Source organism: Leucoraja erinacea, chromosome 3 (assembly GCF_028641065.1).
Source record: "Leucoraja erinacea ecotype New England chromosome 3, Leri_hhj_1, whole genome shotgun sequence".
NCBI lineage: Eukaryota > Metazoa > Chordata > Chondrichthyes > Rajiformes > Rajidae > Leucoraja > Leucoraja erinaceus.
In genome coordinates, this window is record NC_073379.1 from 9,014,028 (window position 1) to 9,040,257 (window position 26,230).

At 43.9% G+C, this 26,230-nt stretch overlaps 1 protein-coding gene across 2 annotated transcripts; it reads left to right on the forward strand.

Moving 5' to 3' along the window:
* Nucleotides 1-119: 119 nt before the first annotated feature.
* Nucleotides 120-25,657, forward strand: casp3b (caspase 3, apoptosis-related cysteine peptidase b). 2 transcript variants are annotated; one of them, XM_055632032.1, is made up of 7 exons: nucleotides 120-253; nucleotides 6,685-6,757; nucleotides 11,152-11,279; nucleotides 15,324-15,452; nucleotides 16,865-17,040; nucleotides 19,915-20,050; nucleotides 23,708-25,657. In XM_055632032.1, the coding sequence occupies exons 2-7, from the start codon at nucleotides 6,690-6,692 to the stop codon at nucleotides 23,932-23,934; spliced, it is 864 nt and encodes a 287-aa protein (XP_055488007.1). In that variant the 5' UTR covers nucleotides 120-253; nucleotides 6,685-6,689; the 3' UTR covers nucleotides 23,935-25,657. The 2 variants fall into 2 exon arrangements, with proteins under 2 accessions (XP_055488007.1, XP_055488008.1); XM_055632033.1 differs by having other exon boundaries at nucleotides 148-253; nucleotides 6,682-6,757.
* Nucleotides 25,658-26,230: the final 573 nt, after the last annotated feature.

Here is a 26,230-nt window from a genome sequence, read left to right on the forward strand (position 1 = left end):
GCAGTTGATGACGTCACAGGGCGGAGTCATGGGCGGAGCTCGGACGGCTTCAGGTGACCAGGTGAGATCGCGCGTGCGCGCCGCCCGGGTTTGTGGAGTGGGGTGGAGGTGGGGGAGGGGCACTGACGACGTCGACGATGATGATGATGATGGTGATGACGTCACCGGCGGGGCTCGAGCGGGAACAGTCACGGTGGCGACAGCGTGAGAGACGGAGTGGCGGCTGCCTTCTCCTGCTCAGTGGCGGACTGAGGTAAACGGCATCACCCCCCCACCCCACCCCCACCCCGGGCGGGCACTTGCCTCTCTCGAAGGTGCTCCATGTGCTCGCCGAAGCCCGGGCGCGGATCTCCTTCCCCGGTCACTGGCGAGCGGCCGCCGTCTCTCGCAGCCCCGGCGCGATTCCTCTCTCCCCCACGGGGGCGCGCGCCCGCGATCCCCATCCCCCCGCCTTGACCACGGGTGCGCGACCTTGACCCCGGGGGCGACCCCCCAACCCCCTAGACCTTGACCCCGAGGGCACGCCCGAGATCTCCCCCTTCCCGCGATCCCCATCCCCTCTCCGTGACCCCGGGGGCGCGCCCGCGCTTCTGTAAAATGTCTTATTTGTGTTTATCCGCAATCCTCTGCCCGGCAAACAGACAGCTGTGTACAGTGTATGATGCATCTGCAGTGTTTGTTACAGCCGGGATGATGAATTTATAGTGTGTCGAGTGTTGAGCACATTTTTTAGGGTTGAGATCAAGGACCTTCATCAGTGCTGAAACACTGAGGAAGAGTCACGGTGGCGCAGTGGGCGAGTTGCTGCCTTACAACAAAATGCAGCGCCAGATACCCGGGTTCGATCCCGACACCGGGTGCTGTCTGTACGGAGTTTGTTGGGTTTTCCCGTTACGGGTTTTCTGCGAGATTTCTCGGAGGTTTCCTCCCACGTTCCAAAAACGAGTAGGTTAATTGGCTTGATAAAAAATGTAAAAATTGTCCAACTTCCCAGTATTCTGGTGGACTCTTCGGAAGGTACAAGGTGCAGAGGGAAAGTGGTGAATGAAAGGAGATTAGAGTCAAGAGTAGGGGGGAACTGCAGACCAAAACAAAAAGTTGGAGTGAGAAAAAGGCAACATCTCTGGAGAAAATGTCACCAATTCCTTTTCTCCAGAGATGCTGAGTTACTCCAGCTTTTTATGTAGTCAAGAGTGTTTTAATCGTCATGTATCGGGAATGAAAATCTTATTGTTGCAGCTTAACAGGCCCTATTCAAACAATACACAACACATAAACAATAAAACAATAAAGCATTAGGGCAATGAAAAACAAAGTTAATTGTTATCAGGTCAATTACTTTAAATGCTGGTCATTTGAGACAGGAAATTAAAAATTAAAATGGAAATGTGTAGCCACATCAGGAGGGGAGGAAAAGACTAGTTAATTGATGGTGATGAATTCAATGTTGAAACTGAAAGTGTACAGCCAAGCTAGAGGGGAACGACAACACCTGAAGCTGTTACTTTCAAAATTAAGTCCCAATGGCTGCAACATGCATAACCAGATCTTTACAGCAGCAGAGTGGGAGTGGGGCTTCGATCTGTTGTTTTCACACCTCACCCTTCCATTTCTCTAGACTCCCTCTCCCCTGACTCTGAAGAAGGGTCTCGACCCAAAATGTCACCCATTACTTGTCCCCACTGAGTTACTCAAGAATTGTGTCTATCTTCGATGTAAACCAGCATTTGCAGTTCCTTCTTACATATAGAATTAGAGTGACAACTGGGAACATAGTCACAAATATGGACTGAATGCAGGTGATCTGCAAAGCAGTCACCCAATTTGTGTGTAAGAAAGAACTGCGAATGCTGGTTGAAAATCGGAGGTAAACCCAAAATGCTGGATTAACTCAGCGGGTCATGCGGCATCTCTGGAGAAAAGGAATGGGCACCTGTAATGATGTGACCCGAATATATTAAGATACAGCACACGTTTATTAAATCACTTGCAGCATAGGATCTGCAGTACGTTACAGCTCCGAGCTGCTACATCTACAGGCTGGCGTAGGCGAGCTCTTGATATTATAAAGCACGTACTTGGCGGAGCTACTACTAACAAACACTATAATTGTCTAGTATGCAATAGCCAATCTACATCTCTTCTTGTAGAAATAAAGAAACACTAAGTGATATGTGGAATGTTAAGAACATACAAGCAAATTTATACAAATTCGCCATATCTAACGGGAGACCGCCTCACCTCCTTTCGCGGAAGAAAAGAGGGGAGTGGGGAAACAACCGGCGACCCGACAGACATGGTGGGAGATGAAATAGGCCAGCCAGGCTCCAAACGATGCGGGGAGACCGCGGTAGGAACGCCGGTTGGTGGTGGGGAAGCGGGACCGACTGGGAGTGAGCACGAATCAACATCAACCCCAGAGATCTTAACACTGCCATCAGTCCTATCGAAAAGACAGACAGGTGGGCAGAAGGAGTGGGGTGGTGTGGCTCTGTTGGTAAGGAATGAAATTCAGTCCCTTGCGAGGGGTGACAGAATCAGAAGATGTAGAGTCATTGTGGATAAAACTGAGAAATTGTAAGGGTAAAAATACCCTAATGGGAGTTCTATAGGCTCCCAAACAGTAGCCTGGAAATAGGATGCAAGTTGCATCAGGAGTTAAAATTAGCATGTAACAAAAGTAATGCTACAGTGGTTATGGGAGACTTTAACATGCAGGTAGACTGGGAAAATCAAGTTGGTACTGGACCCCAAGAAAGGGAGTTTGTAGAGTGCCTCCGAGATGGATTCTTAGAGCAGCTTGTACTGAAGCTGACCAGGGTGAAGGCAATTCTGGATTTAGTGCTGTATAATGAACCTGATTTGATAAGGGAACTCAAGGTAAAGGAACCATTAGGAGGTAGTGATCATAATATGATGTTTTCATCTGCAATTTTAGAGGGAGAAGGTAAAATCAGATGTGCCAATATTGCGGTTGAACAAAGGAGACTATGTTGGCATGAGGGAGGAGCTAGCCAAAGTTGACTGGAAAGGGACCCTCCTAGCAGGGATGATGGTGGAACAGCAATGGCAGGTGTTTCTGGAAATAATCCAGAAGATGCAGGGTCATTTCATTCCAAAGAGGAAGAAATATTCTACTGTCCCGTTAGTCTGGGGTTGGACAGGTTGGGTGATTGGGCAGATGCAGTATAATGTAGATAAATGTGAGGTTATCCACTTTGGAGGCAGGAACAGGAAGGCAGATTATTATCTGAATGGTGTCAGGTTAGGAACGGGGGAAATACAACGACCCCTAGTACATCAGTCACTGAAAGTAAGCATACAGGTACAGCAGGCAGTAAAGAAAGCGAATGGCAAGAGGTCCTTCTGCAGTTGTATAGGGCCCTGGTGAGACCACATGTGGAATATTGGGTGCAGTTTTGGTTTCCTAATTTGAGGAAGGACATTCTTGCTATTAAGGGAGTGCAGCATAGGTTCACGAGGTTAATTCTCAGCGTGGCGGGACAGTTATATGATGAAAGAATGGAGTGGCTGGGCTTGCATACACTGAAATTTAGAAGGATGATAGGAGGTGTTATAGAAACATACAGAATTATTTAGAGATTGGACACATACAGGAAACATATTCCCGATGTTGGGGGAGTCCAGAACCAGGGGCCACAGTTTAAGAATAAGGGGTAGGCCATTTAGAACTGAGATCAGGAAAAAAATTTTGCCCAGAGAGTTGTGAATTTGTGGAATTCTCTGCCTCAGAAGGCAGTAGAGGGCAATTCACTGGATGCATTGAAAAGAGAGTTAGATAGTGTTCTTGGGGTTAGCGGAATCAAGGGGTGGGGAGAAGGCAGGAACGGGGTACTGATTGTGGATGATCAGCCATGATCACATTGAATAGCAGTGCTGGATCGAAGGGCTGAATGGCCTATTCCTGCATCTATTGTCTATGTATCTATGTATTACATTTTTGTGGTGGTGATTATTACTAGCTAAGCCATGTTTGGTTTGACCAGTCCTGTTGTATTTGGTGTGCATTTTGTGACTACCATTGCCAGTTACATGGGTATCCTACAGTCAGAGTCAAAAAATATGTAATGCTAGCCGAATAAAATAATGTCTTAAAATGTTGATGTGTAAGGATTGTGATTAGAAAAAAATGTATGCGTATCTATAAGTGTCACGTGGACTAACCAAGTATGTTGTAATCTGTGGGTTGCTGCTTAAATTGGATTGTGTTCAGTCATTAATGTCAAAACTGATGAACACGTTGCCTGCCCATGTGACCCCAAGTAAGATTACGTCGTCTTTTGCATGAGGTAAAGCTATTCCAATATGATTACTAGGTTTGATGCTTTAAGTTTTGGAATTGAGCTGACTTCATTTTACTTAACCCATTTTATCATTAAACTGCACAGAAGATTTATGACAATGTTGCTAGGACTAGAGTGCTTCAGCTGTTGGGATAGATTGGGCTGCATAAGACTTTTTTCCTTAGAGTACTGGAGGGTGAGGGGTGATTATAGAGGTGTATAAAATTATGATGGGAATAGATGGGGTAAATGCACAGTATTTTACCCAGACTAGGGGAATGAACAAGAGAGCATAGGTTTAAGATGAGAGGGGAAAGATTTAATCGGAACCTGAGGGGCAACACTTTCGCGCAGGGTGTTGGGCATATGGGCAGATTGGGTGTTGAGGCAGGTACTATAAAAACATTTAAAATGCATTTGGATGGGTACATGGATACAAATCCCTTGGAGCAATATGGGCCGAACGTGTGCAAATGGGCTAACATAGATGGGGCACCTTGGTCGGCATGGGCAAGTTGGGCTGAAGGGCCTGACCCCATATATGAATCTATACCATTAGAAAATGGTATGCATATCTGAAAGCACTGCGATGTTTAAGCAAGTGTGTTGCAATCTGCAATGCTACTATATTGATTGTTATTCAGTCATTAATGTCAAAACTGATGAAGTAATTCCCCATGTGGCCCCAAGTAAACTAAGAGTGAGGTAAAGCCTATTTAAATCTGATCGCAAGGTTTGATTCTTTAATTTTTTGCAAATAAGCTGAGTTCAATTTACTAAAACCATTTTATCACAGTATTTAGTTACATTGCATGTATCCATCGTTGTGTCTTCAGGAGCCACTTGGAGGACAAGATAGTGGAAGGCATCAAAAAGTCAATTTGTGTGCAGGGTTTTGTCATTAAGACATGACTGCCAGTACAGGAATAAAGATGGAGGAGAATATGCCAGAGTCAGAGTTTGGAAGGGTTGTAAATTTGCTTGTTGAAAGAGAGCTTGGTATTAAAATGCAAAAAGTTTCTGTCGGTTTAGTTTATTGTCACGTGTACCGAGGTACAGTGAAAACTTTTGTTGCGTGCTAACCAGCCAGGCTAATCAGGCTGAAAAATTATGGATTTATTGAAATTGACAGTCATCGCAGTCATCATTAGCCACGGGTGAGATGTTGGAATGCCGGAGAGTGACTAATGTGCCATTATTTTAGAAAGGCTGCAACGGGGAAAAAAAGGCAACTAGATGGCGCGCAAAGATTTTGTACATCCCAAAATCCTGGGGTGCAGCACGCGACCACACGTCACTGCCTACGTCACCATGCGCGCGTAATGCGCATCACGTGCGCTGCACGACGCGTAATGATGCCGCACCAAATGGGTCAGGCACTTTACTGGTGGGATCCATATGGGCAAGTTTAATTAAAACACAAATATAACGTTTTAATTGTATTCCTAAGAAACATTTCCTATTCTCGCCATTTAAAATGTGTTGAGATACAATTTTGATTCCAAATTACTTTGGAATTTCATCAGAGGGAATTAGTCATTTAATTGAACACCACTCAGCCAGAGATGCATAATGTAGAAACCAGGAAATGCAGATGATGGTTTATAAAGAAGATGCATAATGTAGAAACCAGGAAATGCAGATGATGGTTTATAAAGAAGGACAAATTGCTGGGGTAACTCAGCGAGCCAGGAGGCATTTTGGGAGAACATGGGAAGGTGATGTTTTGGATCAGGACCCTTGGTGAACTGATAGATTATGGTGTGCTTGCATGTGTTGCTTCCTGTCCCTTGAGTATCGGGGTCAGGAAGTCTTGATGCAGCTTTTTATAGGATTTGATTGGGCCGCATTTGGAGTATTGCTTACGGTTCTGGGTGCTCCATTACTGGAAGGAAGTGAAGGATTTGGAATGTGTGCATAGAAGGTTTACCAGAATGATGCCTGGATTAAGGGGTATTAGCTACAGGGAGAGGTTGGACAGACTTGAGGTTGAGGGGAGACCAAATAAAAGTGCATACAATTATGAGAGGCATAGATAGGGTAGACAGCCGGAGCCTTTTCCCAAGGATGAAAGTATCAAATACTCGAGGGCATATAGGTTTAAGGTGAGGGGGGGGGGGGGTGGGCAAAGTTTAAAAGAGATATGCCGAGCAAATTTTTTCACACAGTGGTGAGTGCTTGGAATACGATATAATAGAGATATTTGGATAGGCACGTGGATATGCAGGCAATGGAGGCAAATGGATTATGTGCAGCAAGTCAAGAGTTTGTGGTTGCATCATGTTCAGCACTGACATTGTGCTCCAAGAGGCTTGTTCCTGTGTTGTACTGTTCTATGCTCACTAATGAACATAAATAACAGCATTTTTTTTGTTAGCAGAAGCCATGGCTGACGAGGGAACAATGTCTGGAGGTGACAATGTTGATGCAAAGCCCAGCACAATCAAGGAAGGGTGAGCTAAATTCATTTTGAAAATGTGCCATGCAGTTTTTCACTTTAGACTTTAAAGATTCAGGCCCTTCGGCCCACCAAGTCCACGCTGACCGGCGATCACCGCGTACACTACACTAACCTACTCGCACGAGGGACAATTTTACAATTTACCAAAGCCAATTAACCTACAAGCATGTACGTCTTTGGAGTGTGGGAGGAAACCGGAGCACCCAGTGCAAACCAACGTGATCACAAGGAGAATATCTCCATACAGATAGCCCCAGCAGTCAGGATCAAACCCAGGTCTCTGGTGCTGTAAGGCCACTGTGCCGCCCCAAACTTCTTTCGCAATCACAACTTTAGGTTTGCTTTTTATTTCCACCATTAAAGTTAATTCTATGCAATACTCCTTATATGACTGGATAGCACACAATAAAATCTTTTCACTGTATCTGAGTACACATGCAATAAGCTCAACTGATAACTTGAGTAATATGTTTGCCAACATGTGATGGAAAATTGATTAAAATACATGTCTACATGGGAATTATGGGGCTATATTCAAAATTCATACTGACTGGCTCAAATTCATCTTCCCTCGGTAGACAGCAGACATATTAACTTTATTTAGCGCACCAGTTACTTGCCATGAACAATGTGTAAACAAATACTATGTAAGAGACTGAATTTACCAGATGTATTATTGATCTGGATTATACTTGCTTTAGCTTGTTGCTTGCCCCCAATCATTGTTCAATTCCTGCAGCTGTGTTGTTTTTGTGGCCACATAAGAGCATTTTTCCTCAATGCTTTGCTATTCGAAAAACTTATGCTTATCTGAAAGCGCTATGTGGATCAAGCAAGTACGTTGCAATCTGCAATGCTGCTATATTGATTGTTGTTCAGTCATTAATGTAAAAACTGATTAAGTAATTCCCCATGCGACCTTAGTTGTTACGTGAGCAGTGACATGTCCTGGGGCAAAGTAAAACAAATTTAACTTTAAAAAGTTCTTGGTGACACCTTTCAGCTAAATGGAGCCTTGCTATGTATACAGCCATGGTCCTTTAGCTTGGTGTATGTATGCTCTCCCACTGAGCTGAGTTCATTGGCAGATTGAGGTCAGATGTACTGAAATCAATCTCTGGGTCATCTTGCATACAGAAATTGGAGGTGATCTGGCCAGTCATGGGAACGTTTCAGGAGATCTGGGGAATAGCCAGCTAAAGGAATTTTTTTTTGAGATATTACAGAATTTCAGATTGCGTTGTGGAAGAGGGCCATTCAATCTATTGTTAATACTAGCTTAATCCAAATGTAATTTAATGAGTTCATTGCTCTTTCAATGCTTTGCAAAGCTTTTCCTTTCCCTGAAAGTGGTGTCACGGTTAGATAGTGTGGCGAAGAAGGCACATTGGCCTTCATCAGTCAAGGCATTGAGTATGGAAGTTGGGACGTTACAGTTGTACAAGATGTTGGTGAAGTTACACCGAGTATTGAATTTGGTTCTGTTCATCCTGCTGTAGAAAATATGCTATTATGTTGAACATGATTCAGAAAAGATTTACGAGGATGTTGCCGAAAGTCGAGGACCTATACGGAAAGCTTAGGCAGGTTAAGACTTTATTCCTTGGGTCGCAGGAGGCTGAGGGTACAATAACATTTGTGTGGACAGGTACATAAATAGGAAATGTTTAGGGGAATAAGGCCAAACACTGGTAAAGGGGACTAGTTTGATGAGGCACATTATCGGGTATGGTTGAGTTGGGCCGAATGGCCTGTTTCCATTCTGTATGACTCTAGGAAGCTGCTAGATAAAAACTGATGTAATGCAAGACAGTATAATTTCAGTGCAGTTAGAACATTTTATGAAAAGAAAAGTTGTGTGATTTTGTATAGATCTCAGACCATCATGGGAAATTGTTGCTGTTAATGCCACAAATGCAATTATTGGAAGAGTAAAGAAGCAGGAGGTCAATCCAAATCCTGTTCTGCTATATAATGCTATTCATGCCCAGCAAAACCTATTGGACTTGAAATGTTACGTTAAGTAGCCGGATACAGACCTGTGAAAAAACACATTCATCCGAATACAGGCATTGCCAGCAAACCCACAACCTGTAAAAATGAATAGTTAGGGACCTTAAGCGAAACACAAAGTGCTGGAGGAACTCGGTGGACCAGGCAGTATCTGGGGAGATGCTGCCTCATCCGCCGAGTTCCTCCAGCATTTGTATTTTGCATAGGAAAATATATTCCTTTCCATGAAATCGGGGTTACTTTCATGCGACGAGTTAAGAGCCTAAAGGTAGCAGATAAGGAAGAAACAGATCTAGTAGTCAAGAATTATGAATTGGGCACTTTGGTTAAGTATTTACATCCAAGGGTCTTGAGGGAGATAGCGGTGGGGATTGTGGATGCATTGGTGATAATTTTCCAAAACTCCCTGGAGGCAGGAACGGTCCCAGTGGATTGGAAAATGGCCAATGTAACACCTATATTTAAAAAAGGAAGTAAACAGAAGGCGGGTAACTATAGACCGGTTAGTCTAACATCGGTGGTGGGTAAAATGTTAGAGACAATTATTAAAGAAACACTAACGGGGCACTTGGATAAACATGACTTCATCGGACAGAACCAGCATGGTTTTGTGAAGGGGAAGTCCTGTTTAACGAATCTGCTCGAATTCTTTGAGGAAGTAACAACCCGGGGGGATAAAGGGGAACCGGTGGATGTGGTATACTTGGACTTCCAAAAGGCTTTTGACAAGGTGCCACATAAGAGACTATTGCTAAAAATAAAGAATTATGGGAATGGGGGTAATATATTAGCATGGGTAGAGGATTGGCTAACAAATAGGAAGCAGAGAGTGGGGATAAATGGTTCATACTCGGGATGGCAACCGGTAACTAGCGGGGTTCCGCAAGGGTCGGTGCTGGGACCCCAGTTGTTCACAATTTATATAAATGATTTGGAGGAGGGAACCAAGTGTAATATATCAAAATTTGCGGACGATACAAAAATGGGAGGAAAAGTAGGGGATGAGGAGGATAGGAAGAGTCTGCAAAAGGATATAGATAAGCTAGGTGAGTGGGCAACAACTTGGCAGATGAAATTTAATACTAATAAATGTGAAGTCATTCACTTTGGGAAAAAAAATGATAGGGCAAGTTATTTTCTAAATGAGGAGGAGTTGCGTTGTAATGCAACGCAAAGGGATCTAGGGGTATTAGTACATGAATCACTGAAAGTTAGTATGCAGGTGCAACAACAATCAGGAAGGCCAATGGAGTTTTGGCCTTTATTGCTAGGGGGATTGAGTATAAAAACACGGAGGTCTTGCTGCAGCTGTACACAGTATTAGTGAGACCACATTTGGAATACTGTGTACAGTTCTGGGGTCCATACTTAAGAAAGGATGTACTAGCCCTGGAGGCAGTGCAGCGAAGGTTTACAAGATTAATTCCTGCAATGAGGGGATTGACATATGATGAAAGGTTAAGTAGGCTGGAACTCTACTCTTTGGAGTTTAGAAGAATGAGAGGCGATCTCATTGAAACATATAAGATCGTGAGGGGCCTTGATCGGGTGGATGCACCGAGGATGTTCCCAATGATCGGGGAAACTAGAACTAGGGGACATAGTTGCAGAATAAGGGGGGGCTCTTTTAAAACTGAGATGATGAAGAACTTCTTCACCCAAGGGTGGTTATTTATGGAATTCACTGCCCCAGGGAGCAGTGGAAGCAGAAACTTTAAATATATTTAAGACTAAAATAGATGGTTTTTTAGCTGCCAAGGGGATAAGGGGCTACGGGGAGAGGGCAGGGATATGGACCTAGGTATGGTTAGTATAGTAAGACCTGAGTGATCTCCTGGACAAGTGTCGATCGCCTAGATTGGGGTCGGAGAGGAATTTCCCGGATTTTTTTCCCGAATTGGACCTGGGTTTTTATCCGGTTTTTTGCCTCCCCCAGGAGATCACGAGGTTCTTGGGGTGGAGAGGGGTGATAGCGGTATAAAGGGGAGGGTAGTGTCTTGTGTTCTGTGTCTTGTGTCTACTGTTTGTGGGTAAGTGTGTCTGTTTAGTGTTCAGCCATGAGCGAATGGCGGTGCGGGCTCGATGGACCTGGTGGTCTGCTCTCGCACCTACTTTCTATGTTTCTATGTATTATGTATCCACAGAGTTTTCTGGGCTAGAAGTAAAGGTAGGATCGACATTATTAAATGCTCTCTGTATAAATACATGTTTATCTTCTTTGTTTCAGTAACATCTTCCCTTCACTGCATGTTTTATCAATGAAAGTCACAGGGGGAATTGACTACTTTTACATTTTCCTTGCTGTTTTGAAACGTGTTGTATCTTAGTTGACATACCTTGCCATTTGTCAAGTGTTCATGTGTTCTTGTTCAGAAGCCGAAAAAGATTTGCTGATGAAGTGGATGCAGATCCTGAAGTTCTAGATATGAAATATAATATGAACTTCCAACATGTTGGCACATGCATCATTTTCAACAATAAGAATTTCCACGAACGTACAGGTAATTGCACATTTCCTTACTTTGCTCAATAATCTCGGACTTGCTTTGATTGTTTTTGTACAGCCTTTATATGCTGAATTTAAATTTTGCTTGAATTAGTAAATCTACTAATTTATAATCAGTGGTAGACAAAAATGCTGGAGAAACTCAGCGGATGAGGCAGCATCTATGGAGCCCAGGAATAGGTGATGTTTCGGGTCGAGACCCTTCTTCAGACTGATGGGGGGGGGAAGGAACAGAAGAGGTGGAGACAGTAGGCTGTGGGAGAGTTGGGAAGGGGAGGGGAAGGAGGGAGAAAGCAAGGACTACCTGAAATTGGAGAAGTCAATGTTCATACCGCTGGGGTGTAAACTACCAAAGCGAAATACGAGGTGCTGCACCTCCAATTTGCGGTGGGATTCACTCTGGCCATGGAGGAGGCCCAGGACAGAAAGGTCGGATTCGGAATGAGAGGGGGAGTTGAAATGCTAAGCCATCGGGAGATCAGATTGGTTATTGCGAACTGAGCGGAGGTGTAAGGCGAAGCGATCGCCAAGCCTGCAATTGGTCTCACTGATGTAGAGCAGTTGAACCTGGACCAAGTGTAGCATTTCCTGTGGTTTCAAGGGAAAGTAGCAGGGGAGGGGTGGTTTGGATGGGAAGGGACAAATTGACCAGGGAGTTACGGAGGGAACGGTCTCTGTGGAAAGCCAAAAGGGGAGGAATTGGGAAGATGTGGCCAGTAGTGGGATCTCATTAGAGGTGGCGAAAATGTCGGAGGATTATATGTTGTATGTGACGGCTGGTGGGGTGGAAGGTGAGGACAAGGGGGACTCTGTCCTTGCTATGAGTGGGGGGGATGGCGAGTGAGAGCGGAGCTGCAGGATATAGAGGAGACCCTGATGAGAGCCTAATCTATAGTCGAAGAGGGGAACCCGTTCCTGAAAGAATAAGGACATCTATGATGCCCTGGTTTGGAACACCTCATCCTGGGTGCAGATGCGGCGTAGACAGAGGAATTGGGATTGGGGATAGATTCCTTACAGGAAGCAGGGTGTGAAGATAGCCTTGGGAGTCAGTAGGTTTGTAGTAGATGTTGGTCAGTAGTCTGTTACCTGCGATGGAGATGGTGAGGTCTAGAAACGGTATATTGGTCCAGGTGAATTTGAATGCCTGAAATCATGCAGTTTGCATATTGGGCCTATAGATCTGTGGATGATGCAGTCAACCTGGGCCTGCACTTCATCCTACAGCACCTAGACTGCCAGAGGACCTATGGGAGGATCCTGTTTGTTGATTTTAGCTCTGCATTCCACACCATTGTGCCAGACCTACTACACTCCAAACTTTCCGAGTTGACTGTGCCTGAACCCCTCTGTCGGTGGATCACCAGCTTCCTGACAGACAGGAAGCAGCATGTGAGGCTGGGAAAGCACATCTCGGACCCGCAAACACTCAGCATAGGAGCACTTCAAGGCTGCGCACTCTCTCCTCTCTACTCTCTACACCAACGACTGCACCTCTACAGACACCTCTCAAACTTCTCAAGTTTGTGGACGACACAACCCTGATTGGATTGATCCAGGATGGGGAGGAATCTGCCTACAGACAGGAAGTGTCACAGCTGGCGTCCTGGTGCCATTGCAACAACCTAGAGCTCAATGCTCTTAAGACAATGGAATTGATTGTAGACTTTAGGAGAGCTCCCCCATCCCTCACCATCAACAACACCGCAGCCACATCTGTGGAGTCTTTTAAGTTCCTGGGAACCATCATCTCCAATGACCTTAAGTGGGGGGCTACCATCGACTCCACAGTCAAAAAGACACAACAGAGGATGTACTTCGTACGGCAGCTGAGGAAACACAATCTGCCACAGGCAATGATGGCCCAATTCTACACGGTCTGTTCTCACCTTCTCCATCATGGTCTGGTTTGGCTCAGCCACCAAGCGCGATACCTGGAGGCTGCAGCGAATCATCCGATCAGCAGAGAAGATTATTGGCTGCAACCTTCCCTCCATTGATGAATTGTACACTGTACTGGCCAGGAAGCGAGCGGGCAAGATCATCTCTAACCCCTCTCACCCTGGCCACAAACTCTTTGAATCATTTCCCTCTGGAAGGCGACTCCGGATTGTCAAAGCTGCCACAGTCAGACATAAAAACAGTTTTTATCCACGAGTAGTTGCTCTACTCAACAGCCAAAAATCTGTAGCCTCCCTTTGATCTGGTATTTTGTTGGTTCACATGCTTGATCAATGGTGTTTTATCATTAATGTTTAGTGTTTTTCTGAGTCATTTGTAACTGTCACTGTATGTCATGTTGTTACTTGTGGGCAGAGCACCAAGGCAAATTCCTTTTATGTGAATACTTGGCCAATAAACTTAATTACTTAAGTTAGTGGTGAAATGGATGAAGTCAGTGAGTTTTGCATGGGTACAGGGGGTAGCACCAAGGCAGTCGTCAATGTGTAGCAGAGGTAGAGTTCAGGGATAGGGCCATGGTACACCTCAAACAAGGATTGTTCGATGTGCCCTACAAAGATGCAAGCATAGCTGGGGCCCATGAACGTGCCCATAGCTACGCCTTGGATTTGGAGGAAATGGGAGGAGTCCAAGGAAAAGTTGTTAAGGGTATGGACCAGCTCTGCTAGGCGGAGGAGAGTATTAATAGACGGGGATTTTATGTATATTAAGGAGCGAAGAAAAATAAGTAAGATAGGGGCTTAAAGGAGCGTGGTGCCACAGGAAAATAAGGTAATGATAGGGGCACCCTGAAGTAAACACGGGAATTGTGTCGATGGCAGTCGGTTCTATTATGTGGTGTTTCGTGTCCTAAGAAGTAAGGTAATAAATGTTACGTGTGGAGTTGAGGATGCTGCTGGGAACGGGAACTAGTTAGGGGTTAAGGAAAAGTGTGCCTCTATTTCAATGGTCATTTATTGTCACGTGCACCGAGGTACAGTGAAATTCATTTTTGTATACAGTTCAGTACAAGTAATACTTAAGCACTTCTTAGATACAGTACAAGGGTATAGAAATAATACACTGAGACAGTTTGAGTTTCGTTTATTGTCACATGTACCGAGGTACAGTGGAAAGCTTTTGTTATGTGCTTGCCAGTCAGGGGAAAGACAATACATGATTACAATCGAACCATCCACAGTGGGTAGATACATTATAAAGGGAATAACGTTTGTCGAATAACAGAGTCCGAGGGTCTCCAGTGAGCTTGATAGCAGTTCAGGACTGCTCTCCAGTTGTTGGTATGCAAGAGTCGCCATTTTCAAGTCTTTATCGTTGTAAACAAAGTTTCTCATTGTGTCTTTGACACAATGCAATTAATTAAGACAGCAAAAGTCTTCTTGGTGTTTTTATCTTACTTGATTCCTTGTAAATACAATCTGGACACTTGTCTTCAACACCAATACCTTACAGCAATCTATTTTGTTTGAAAAGGAACTCTGGTGTCTGATGAATTCATTGTCCACTGTAAACCCAAATAGGTTCTTAAATAGACAATCGACAATTGGTGCAGGAGTGGGCCATTCGACCCTTCGGGCCAGCACCGCCATTCAATGTGGTCATGGCTGATCATCCTCAATCAGTACCCCATTCCTGCCTTCTCCCCATATCCCCTGACTACTCTATCTTTAAGAGCCCCATCTAGCTCTTTCTTGAAAGTATCCAGAGAACCGGCCTCCACCTCCCTCTGAGGCAGAGAATTCCACAGACTCACAACTGTGTGAAAGGTTCCTCATCTCCGTTCTAAATGGTTTACCCGTTATTCGTATTCTGGACTCCCCCAACATCGGGAACATGTTTCCTGCCTCTAGCGAGTCCAAACCTGTAATAATCTTGTATGTTTCAATAAGATCCCCTATCATTCTTCTAAATTCCAGAGTGCACAAGCCCAGCTGCTCCATTCTCTCAGCATATGACAGTCCCGCCATCCCGGGAATTAACCTTGTAAACCTACGCAGCACTCCCTCAATAGCAAGAATGTCCTTTCTCAAATAAAAATAATTGTAAATTTACTTTTCTAATTTTTGCTTTTTTTAAGGCATGAGTAAGCGCAATGGTACAGATCAAGATGCTGGTAATTTGAAGAAGACTTTTCAAAGCTTTGGTTTTCAAATTAAAATGTATACTGATCAGACATGCGATGAGATGCTTGAAAAGCTGAACAGTGGTAAGTGTTGGTCAGACCTAGCGTGAAATTAAGTTTTATACTATCCTCATTTCACAGTTTAGATATCTAGGGCTAAATTATAACTGATCACTCGTTCACTTGTGATGAGAGTCTTGAGCTACTGAGACAATTTGCCTGGAAGATCTCTAAGGTGCAAATGATTGGGGAAAGATGTTTAAAGGCCCGTTAGTGATCAATGATGAATCAGAAAAGTAGTAGACCGTCAACCCAAACAATCTTACCTGGTCATTCTGTTATAACTTGGTGTTCATAGTCGGTAAAGTACATAGACACAAAATGCTGGCGTAACTGAGAGAGTCAAGTAGCATCTCTGGAGAGAAAGGATGGGTGGCCCTTCTTCAGACTGACCCGAAACGTCACCCATCTCTACATGTTTGGTGTAAACCCAAGTTTATACTTCTTTGTTTAGTGAACAAAGTTATTTGGCAGTTCTGTTTCCCCATAAATCTTAGGCTTGACACACTATTGACCTTGGACTTGAACCACTATTAAGCTTGGTTACAGGCTGGTACGAAAGCAGTTTCACCTGAATGCAGGCCCACCCAGCAATATTATAAAATTAATAAACAAGTAAGTAAGTAAATTTTATTTATATAGCACGTTTAAATCAACTCGCGTTGACACCAAAGTGCTTTACATAAAATAAATAATAAAGTTTCCGTACATCCATAGAAAAATTAAAAATAAGAAAAATGACACAACACATTATAGAATTCAACATGAACGTCCCCCCACAACAGAATCAAAATTTTCCACTGTGGGGAAAGGCATCAAAAAGTTAAGTCCTCTTCCTCTGTGAAACACCTGAGGTCGGGGCCTAATTGTGGCCTCCGCAGCCAGTCCGATGTTTTCAGGCCCTCTTTGCTGGAAAGCTGGACGTCCGCCACCACAGCTCCTCGGATGTTGGAAGTCGGCGATCGCAGCACGCCGGAGCTTACCACACGGCGACCCGGTAAGGCATCGCCCGCTCCATGATGGTGGCCCAGCGCTGCACCGCCACCGCCGAAGCTGTAGTCCCGACAGGAAACGCCACTCCAGTTTCGATGGTAGGCCGCGAGGAAGAGGTGAAGAAGCAGTTCTGAGGGAAGCCGCCTCTCCGACCAGTTAGGGACTAGGAAATAAAGTTTCCCCCTTCCCCTCCCCCACCCACCACATTTATTGACCTCCAACTAACATTTGTTTTTTTAACAGGACTAAAAATAAAAAAGGGTGAAAGGGCAGACTGCAGGCAAGGAAAATAAAATATCGCCGTGCATATTGTCGTCTTGTTTCTGCGTGTATTTGTGTGCCCATAATGGGGCAAATTTGGGAAGAAATCTAGATTTTAAAGTTCTATCAACTGTTAATGCATTTATAACTAACTCATTGCATTCCATTTTGTTTGCTGATAGTTGCCAAGAACGACCACAGCCAGGTGGCGGCTTTTATCTGTATCTTTCTTAGTCATGGAGAGGAAGGGTTGCTGTATGGAATAGATGGCTGCTTGGAAATTAAGGAATTCACGAGTATTTTTAGAGGAGATCGATGTCGATCTCTGATTGGCAAGCCCAAGTTGTTTTTCATCCAGGTATGGAAGGATCAGTGCATGTTTGTAAACTGGTTTGAAGCTAATTTTAATATTCACCAAGTGTTTGGGTATCTTTTGGTACCTTTCCTCTGCAGGTGGTATTTGCACTAAAATGGTCCAGTGAAAATACACGTAACTTTTTATTGAAGAAACTCAATGGATGAGGCGGCATCTATGGAGCGAAGGAATAGGTGACGTTTTGGGTTGAAACCCTTCTGCAGACTGAAGAAGGGTCTCAACACGAAATGTCACCCATTCCTTCGCTCTATAGATGCTGCCTCACCCGCTGAGTTTCTCCAGCATTTTGTCTACCTTCGATTTTTTTCAGCATCTGCAGTTCTTTCTTAAACTTAATGGTTCAGCTGATCATGTGCAATTCTTTCTTGGTCTTCAATACTGATAATTAAAGATATGATTGATTGATTGATTGATCAATTAATAGATACCACATGGAAACACGGCCTTCGGCCGACGAAAGTCCACACTGACCATCAATTACTCTTTCATACCAGTTCAATATTATCCCCCTTTCTTATCCACTCACTACACACTAAGGGGCAATTTACAGAGGCCAAATAACCTACCACATCTTTGATATGTGGGAGGAAACCGGAGCACCTGGGGGAAATCCAGAATGCAGGGCGACTTGGACAGGTTGGGCAGATGCATGGTAGATGAAGTTTAATGTGGATAAATGTGAGGTTATCCACTTTGGTAGCAAAAACAGGAAGGCAGATTTACTATCTAAATGGCATCGTTGGGAAAAGGGGAAGTACAATGGGATCTGGTGGTAATCAGTCTATGAAAGTAAGCATGCAGGTACAGCAGGCAGTGAAGAAAGCGAATGGCATGTTGGCCTTTATAACAAGAGGAATCGAATATAGAAGCAAAGAGGTCCTTCTGCAGTTGTACAGAGCCCTAGTGAGACCACACCAGGTGTATTGTGTGCAGTTTTGGTCCCCTAATTTGAGGAAGGACATTCTTGCTATTGAGGGAGTGCAGCATAGGTTTACAAGGTTAATTCCCGGGATGGCAGGACTGTCATATGCTGAGAGAATGGAACAGCTGGGCTTGTACAATCTGGAGTTTAGAAGGATGAGAGGGAATCTCATTGAAACATATAAGATTGTTCAGGGCTTGGACACACTAGAGGCAGGAAACATATTCCCGATGTTGGGGGAGCCCAGAACCAGGTGCCACAGTTAAAGAATAAGGAGCAAGCCATTTAGAACGGAGACGAGGAAACACTTTTTCTCACAGAGAGTGGTGAGTCTGTGGAATTCTCTGCCTCCGAGGGCGGTGGAGGCAGGTTCTCTGGATGCTTTCAAGAGAGAGCTAGATAGGTCTCTTAAAAATAGCAGAGTCGGGGGATATGGGGAGAAGGCAGGAACGGGGTACTGATTGGGGATGATCAGCCATTATCACATTGAAGGGGCGCATGGCCTACTCCTGCACCTATTGTCTGTTGAGAACATGCAAACTCCACACAGACACTCGAGGCCAGGTCTCAGGCGCTGTGAGGCAGCAGTGCTGTGCTGCCACATAATGTGTATGCATAACTTAAGTCATAAGGCACAAAAACCGGCCGTGCGACCCATCATGCCTTTGACATGTCAATTCTGGTTGAGATGGCCAAGTGGCTTGATTATATTTATGTATGGTATGATTTGACTGGATGGAGCACAAGCAAAGCTTTTCACTGTATCTCGATGCACGTGACAATCATGTACTGAGTTAGTTGCAAGAGATTCTTCCCATTGTTGGGAGAGTCTACAGTGAACATATTCATTACTTTAATTTACTTTAGAGATACAGCACGGAATCAGGCCCTTCAGCCCACTGAGTCTGTGCTGACCGGAGATTCCCCTCCCCCCCCCCCCCCCCCCCCCCCCCCCACCCTATACACTAGCACTAACCATCACACCTGGGACAATTTGTAATTTTTCAATGTTACCAAAGCCAATTAACCTACAAACTTGTACATCCATGGAGGCTGTAAGGAAAGCAGAGCACCTGGAGAAAACCCACAAGGTCACGGGGAGAACGTTCAAACTCCGTGCAGACAGCACCCGTAGTTAGGATTGAATCCGGTTCTCTGGCGCTGTAAGGCAGCAAATCTACCGTGGTGCCACTGTGCAACCACTAGCACCCCTACTCTTAGGAAAAGTAATCAGTCATTTAGGCCTGAGAGGAGAAATGTCATTAAGTTGTGAATATTTGGAAATCTCGACCACATGGGGTTGTGGAAGCTCTGGCACTGGATGCAAGATTCGATCGATAGGTGTTGGGCAGGAGATTTTAGAACAGAAGAGGGCTTGAGATAGGCAACTAAGCATGAGGTTAGTTAAACTAATCTTGGGGCTGCATGGTCAGCTTCTGCTCCTATTATACATGTATCGCTGTATTTCTGAATGCATGGTGGTTTTCCATTTTCATTGCTGAGGTTAAAATACAATACTAAACTTTATTTGGATGCAAATTCTCACCTATTTCTCTGAAGTTTAAAAAGTCAATTTGTAGTTTTTGTTTTTAACCCATGAGTTAAAAATTTCCATCAAGACACTGTTTGAACGAAGCCTAATTTCTCCAACCGCAGCATAAAGTTACAGCAGGAAACCAAATATAATTTAAAGATACTTCAGACGGAGCATAAAATGCCAATATTCAAACAAACTAACTTGGTTAGAAAACATGTTTGAAATCGAATACGAACAAAGATGAATGGTGACGCAGTGTGTTGCAGCTTACTGTTACCAAAGTTCCAGAATCAAATTTTGTTTAAGCAACTTGTATGTTCCTTCTCTAATTTGCAGGTCCTTGGTAATTTCCAGATGTTTTACTTTTGTCTTTGATTTCCTGTTCTCTGCCGTTTAGGCCTGTCGAGGAAATGAATTGGACATGGGTGTTGAGGCAGACGCAGTTGAAACAGATAGCGTCGATGAAATGAGTGCATCCCTGCAGAAAATACCTATCGAGGCTGACTTCCTGTATGCTTATTCCACAGCACCTGGTGAGTAATACCGTAGAACACTACGATATCGCGTCTGTGAAGTTCCTACTATTCTAGTTACAGCTGCAAAATGATCAGGTTTAGTTTAGAGATACAGCGCGGAAACAGGCACCGTCCAACGATCCCAAAACACCAACACTAACCTGCGCACACACCAGGGACAATTTACAATTATACCAAACCAGTTAACCCACAAACCCGAATGTCTTTGGAGTATGGAAGGAATCCGGAGATTATGGAGAAAATCAAGAAATGGCAGAGGAATTGAATAACGTTTTTGCATACGTCTTCACGGTGGGAGACACCAGCAGTGTGCCTGCAATCCTAGAGAAGTTAGTGGAGTGCCGTTTACTAAGGAGAAGGTGCCAGGAAAACTGAAGTCTGAGGGTGGATAAGCCACCTGGACCGGATGGACTGCACCTCGGGGTTCTGAAGGAGGTGGCCTCTGAGATTGTGGAGACATTGGTTGTGATATTTCAAGAATCACTAAGAGTGATTCCTGAAGATTGTAAAATTGTGAATATCACCCCGCTGTACAAGAAGGCAGCAAAGCAGAAGAACGGAAATTATAGGCCGGTTAGCCTGACTTCTGTGGTTGGTAAGATTTTAGTCAATTAGTAAGGATGAGGTTACGAACCAGAAGTTCACGATAAAATAGGCCGAAGTTAGCGTGGTTTTGTGAAGGGAAGATCAAGCCTGACTGCCACAGCGATATAGACTACACTTCTTCCCAGCCCACTAAAAAGTCTTTCCCCTACTGCCAATTCCTCTGTCTACGCCGCTTCTGCGCCCAAGATTAGGTGTTCCATACCAGGATTCTTCATTATCTAGGGAACAGGTGTTCACCACTTCCATTATAGATGAGGCTCTCACTAGGGTCTTCTCGATATCCCGCAGCTCCACTCTTGCTCCCCCTCCCCCCAGTCGTAACAGGGACAGAGTCCCCCTAGTCCTCACCTTCCACCCCACCAGCTGTCGCATACAGCACATAATCCTCTGACATATTTGCCACCTTCAACGGGATCCCACCACTAGCTACATCTTCCCAATCTCCACTGCTTTCTGCAGAGACTGTTCCCCCCTCAGCTCCCTGATCAACTTGTCCCTTCCCTCCCAAACCACCCCCTTCCCAGGTACTTTCCCCAGCAACCACAGAAGATGCAACACTTGTCCCTAAACTCGCCCCTCCCCCCTCCCTCGACCACGTCGAAGGACCCTGACAGTCTTTTCCGGTGAGGCAGAGGTTCACTTGCACCACCTCCATCTCATCCCACTGTAACCAGGTGTAGATTCCTATATATTGGCAGGACCAAGCGAAGGCTTGGTGCTCGTTTCGCTGAACATCTCCACTCGGTCTGCCTAAACCTACCTGATCTCCTGGTTGCTGAACACTTTTAACACCACCCCCCCCCCCCCCCCCCCCCCCCCCCCTCCATTCCCACACTGACCTTTCTGTCCTGGGCCTCTTCCATTCTCAGAGTGAGGCCCAGACAGCACCTCATAATCTCGCTTGGGCAGTTTACACTTCAGTGGTATGAACATTGACTTCATTAATCTCAATTAACGCTTGCTTTCCCACTCTCTCCATCCCTCCCCCTTCCCAATTCTCCGACCAGAAGTCTCTAACAACATTTTATCTCTGTTTGTTTTGTTGTTACCTATTCCCAACTAACTATGGCCTATTCTACATTTTCCTTGATCTCTGTTCCCTTTGTCCTGTTTCACACTATACACTTCGTTATCTGTGCACCTCCCTCTCTCCTGACGTCTGAGGAAAGGTCTCAACCCGAAACGTCACCCATTTCTTCTCTCCCAGAGATGCTGCCAGTCCCGCTGAGTTAGTCTGGCATTTTGTGCCTATCGAAGGCAAATTCAATGCTAGCATTTATATCAAGAGGACTGGAATACAATAACAGAGATGTAATGCTGAGGCTCTATAAGGCACTGGTCAAGCCGCTTTTGGAGTACTGTGAGCAAATTTGGGCCCCATATCTGAGGAAGGGTGTGCTGGCTCTGGAGCGGGTCCAGAGGAGGTTGACAAGAGTAATTCCAGGAATGAGTGGGTTAGCGTATAATGAGCATTTGTCGGCACTGGGCCTGTACGCGCTGGAGTTCAGAAGGTTGAAGGGTGACCTCATTGAAACTTACAGAATAATGAAAGGCATAGATGGAATGGATTTGGAAAGGGTGTTTCCACTGGTGGGAGAGTCTAGGACCAGTCATAGCCTCAGAATTAAAGGGCGCTCTCTTTTAGAAATGAGGTGAGGAAGAACTTCTTTAGTCAGAGGGTAGTTATTCTGTGGAATTAACATGGGATGTGGAGGCCAAGTCAGTGGATATTTTTAAGTCAGAGATAGACAAATTCTTGATTATAGCAGATGTCAAGAGTTGTGGGGCGAAGGTAGGAAAATGGGATTAGGAGGCTGTGATCAGCCATGATTAAACGGCGGAGTAGACTCGATGGGCCGAATGGCCTAAATATACTTCTATAACTTGTGAAAACCAAAAGTGGTCATGGGGAGAACATACAAACCCTACACACAGCGCCCCTAAGGTAGCATCTCTACCACTGCGCCATAAGACCCGACTGTATCTAACATGAATTTCTCTGGTGGCACTGGGCCTGTACTCGCTGAAGTTTAGAAGAATGAAGGGGGGCCTCATTGAAACGTACAGAATAATGAAAGGCTGGATAGAGTGGACGTGGAGAGGATGTTTCCACTGGTGAGAGAGTCTAGGACGAGGTCATAGCCTCAAAATTAAAGGACACTCTTTTAGAAAGGAGATGAGGAGAAATTTCTTTAGTCAGAGGGAATCTGTGGAATTCTTTGCCACAGAAGGCAGTGGAGGCCAAGTCAGTGGATATATTTAAGGCAGAGATAGATAGTTTCTTGATTAGTACGGGTGTCAGAGGTTACGGGGAGAAGGCAGGAGACTGGGGTTAGGGAGGAAGAGATAAATCAGCCATGATAGCATGGCCAAATGACCTGATTTTACTTCCATCACTTATGACCTTATGAACACTAACTGCAAAAAAACCCCCGCAGCTTCCAGCCCGCGTACAGGCAACTTACACTCTCATCACTTGAAATTAGAAATTCAAGGCTACAGCTCAGACTTGTTTTGGATTTGCATTGTTAGATGGATAGGTCCTTACATTGTCATAAATAATCCTGGGTACAAATGTTTGCACATTTATTCGACTATATAAATTAGACTAAGTTTCCCCTCTAGTGTACCCTCTTGATTTAATGCATGTATAAAATACTTTTTGGATTTTTCTTAACCCTACTAGCCAGGGATATATCATGGGCTCTTTTAGCCATGATTGAAAGGTGGGGTAGACTTGATGGGCTGAATGGCCTAATACTGCTCCTGTGAGTCCTCCTGCCTCCCTTTTTTTAAGTTTTCTTCTGCGTTCCTATATATTTATATCATGTTATATGGACACATTTATCTGTTTTGTAGTAAATGCCTACTAAGCAAGAATGTCATTGTCCTATACAGGGACACATGACAATAAACTCACTTGAACTTGATTTCTTGAGTGCCCTGTGCAATTTCAGCTTTCTAAACCTTTCAATGCCACTGTTTTGAAAAGCTTTTCATGAAAATTCCAAAGATAACACATTTATTTGCTTTTTTTCTCTTTATCAGGCTATTACTCTTGGCGAAATACAAGCAACGGTTCCTGGTTTATTCAATCATTATGCCACATACTGAATAGGTATGGCAAGAAACTTGAACTGATGCAACTGCTTACCAGAGTCAATCACAAAGTGGCACTTGAATTTGAATCGAATACTGATGCAGAGCTCTTCCGTGCAAAGAAACAAATCCCATGCATTATTTCTATGCTCACCAAGGAATTTTATTTCACTTAGACTGCTGTGAAAATGTAAGAAAATTACACAAATTCTATGCAGAATTATTTCAAAAGTAATTTGTCTTACTCTTTACAATGATTCACCTGCCAGTTGTGAGCCATTCGTATTGTTTTGTGCTGGCTATTTCGATCGAGTGATTACAGCTTCTCTAATCTATCCTGTTAAGAAGTTGAATACTATGTCTTTTCCTGTAATTTTGAAAGTTATCTCTTTGAGCTTTATTGTTAAGGGCAATCAATGTGCTAAGTTTTAAAGGCACTTTAATTTTAAAAAGACTTAAATTGCAAATAGGTAGAAAAGTTGCTTTTGAGTAAAAAATAATAATGGTTTGATGAACATAGTGTCGTTTGGTATTAAAAAAAAAAGGGGCACAAAATGCTGGAGTAACACAGCGGGTTAGGCAGCATTACTGGAGAACATGGAAAACGTCACTTATCCATGTTCTACACAGATAAACCAGCATATGTACTTCCTTGTGTAAGTTGACATGTTTGAACAGTTTATTGCTTTTTACACCAGTTTTTCATAACTGACAGGTGCAGTTGCGCAGCTAGCCCTGGTTTACTTTCACCTCAAAATTGGCAGTTCAAGTTGTGGTTCAATAGACTTTCATAGAGAAATCAGGATGATATTTCAATGCATGGCAGGAGGAATACTAAACGGTTAAATTGTCTCTTTCAAATAAAACTTTTCCTTAAAAAAAGTCCTTTCATGACCTTGCTCTCATCTTCTGGATCTCATGTCTCTGTTCAAAATCAGCCAGGGAATTCGCCAAATCTTTCGGCCACCATTTATTCGTGGACCACACTTTTTCATCATCGATACGACTAAAATCAATGAATTGATCGTTTATCGTGCAGCCATTTTTTGTAGGGTTGGCTGCCATGATTAACACTATCGCAGCTGCTGATATTTCAAAAGGGTTTTATTGGCTTTGAAGTATTGATATTCTTGGGTAACAAAAGTTGCTAAATAGAAGTTTGAACATTTGAGAGAAAGTGATTGTTCCACAATTACATAGCCAACTTCTCCAGAAAATCTTTTGCTATCAATTTCAAAGTTCAGGGCTTACGAACAAACTGTTCTATGTTCTTTAACATACCCGAGTCCTAAAATATGCAACCTTTGCTCTGTGCAATTCCTACAAAATGAAGTCAAATTATAAACCAAAGTTCGACATACAAGTCTATATCTTGCACACAGTGTAATTGGTTAGTCCTGGGACATGATTAGCAAGATTGAAATCTTGAGTAGTAACACATACTGAAAGCATTGTAGCTCCAACAGCACTTCTTTAATTTGTCATCTAGAATTCACCAACTTATTTCGTACTGAATGATGAACGGACACAGCCACTCTCGTCGATTCTTGAACCTCGGATGTGGTCACTTGTTAATCTATGATGGATGACCTGTGCCTTGTTCTCCTTTGTCTCCTGGGGAGAGGATGGGAAGTGTAGCCTTTGGATGTGATTTAGTGCCTTCCCTTCATGATAGTTGAATCCATGGATATAAACCTATTCCGCCATTGGTACAGCAATTTAGACATCAATGCATTATTGTCAAAAATTGTTTGAGTGCAAATTGTACTTTTGTCTTAATTATTTCAAATTGTCATTGATTACTGAAAGTTTACAATGACTTAATAATATAGCACTGTATGATGAAACAAAGTGTTGGTATCTTTTTATTGAATAAAAATTCATATTGATGGTGAACAATGCTTTTTATTTCTACTTCAGGTTCTGGCAGTAAGTGTTGACGGTCCTTTTAGTGACCATGTGGGTAAAGGTATTGCCCAGTGCAAAACTATAATTAAAGTATCATAAAACTTTACAGCACAGGAAGGGACCTTTTGGATTGCAGTGACCAAGCCAAACAAAATAAGTATCTCAAATAAGGAGGTCCCATATTTTTTAACGGCGATCTCTAATTCTAGATTCTAAATGAAAGCAAAAAGGTCCCCTCTATATCCTCATCGACCTGGGATGAAATTTAAATCCTAATGGGCCTCTCCCACTTATGCGACTTTTTCAGTGACTGTCAGCACCCGTCGTTAGAGGTCGCCGAAAATGTTCAACTTGTTGAAAATCCAGCAACAACCAGAACAAGGTACGTCTCTTTGGGCGACTACTCACGACCATACAGGCTTCACCCCGCGACATGTCGCCGGGGTGTCACCTGTATGTTCATGAGTAGTCTCCTCAGTCGCCCAAAGAGTCGTCGCATCTTTTGGGTCGCCGCTAAATTTTCAACATGTTGAAACATTTTGGCGACCTGCAACGATCTATGAT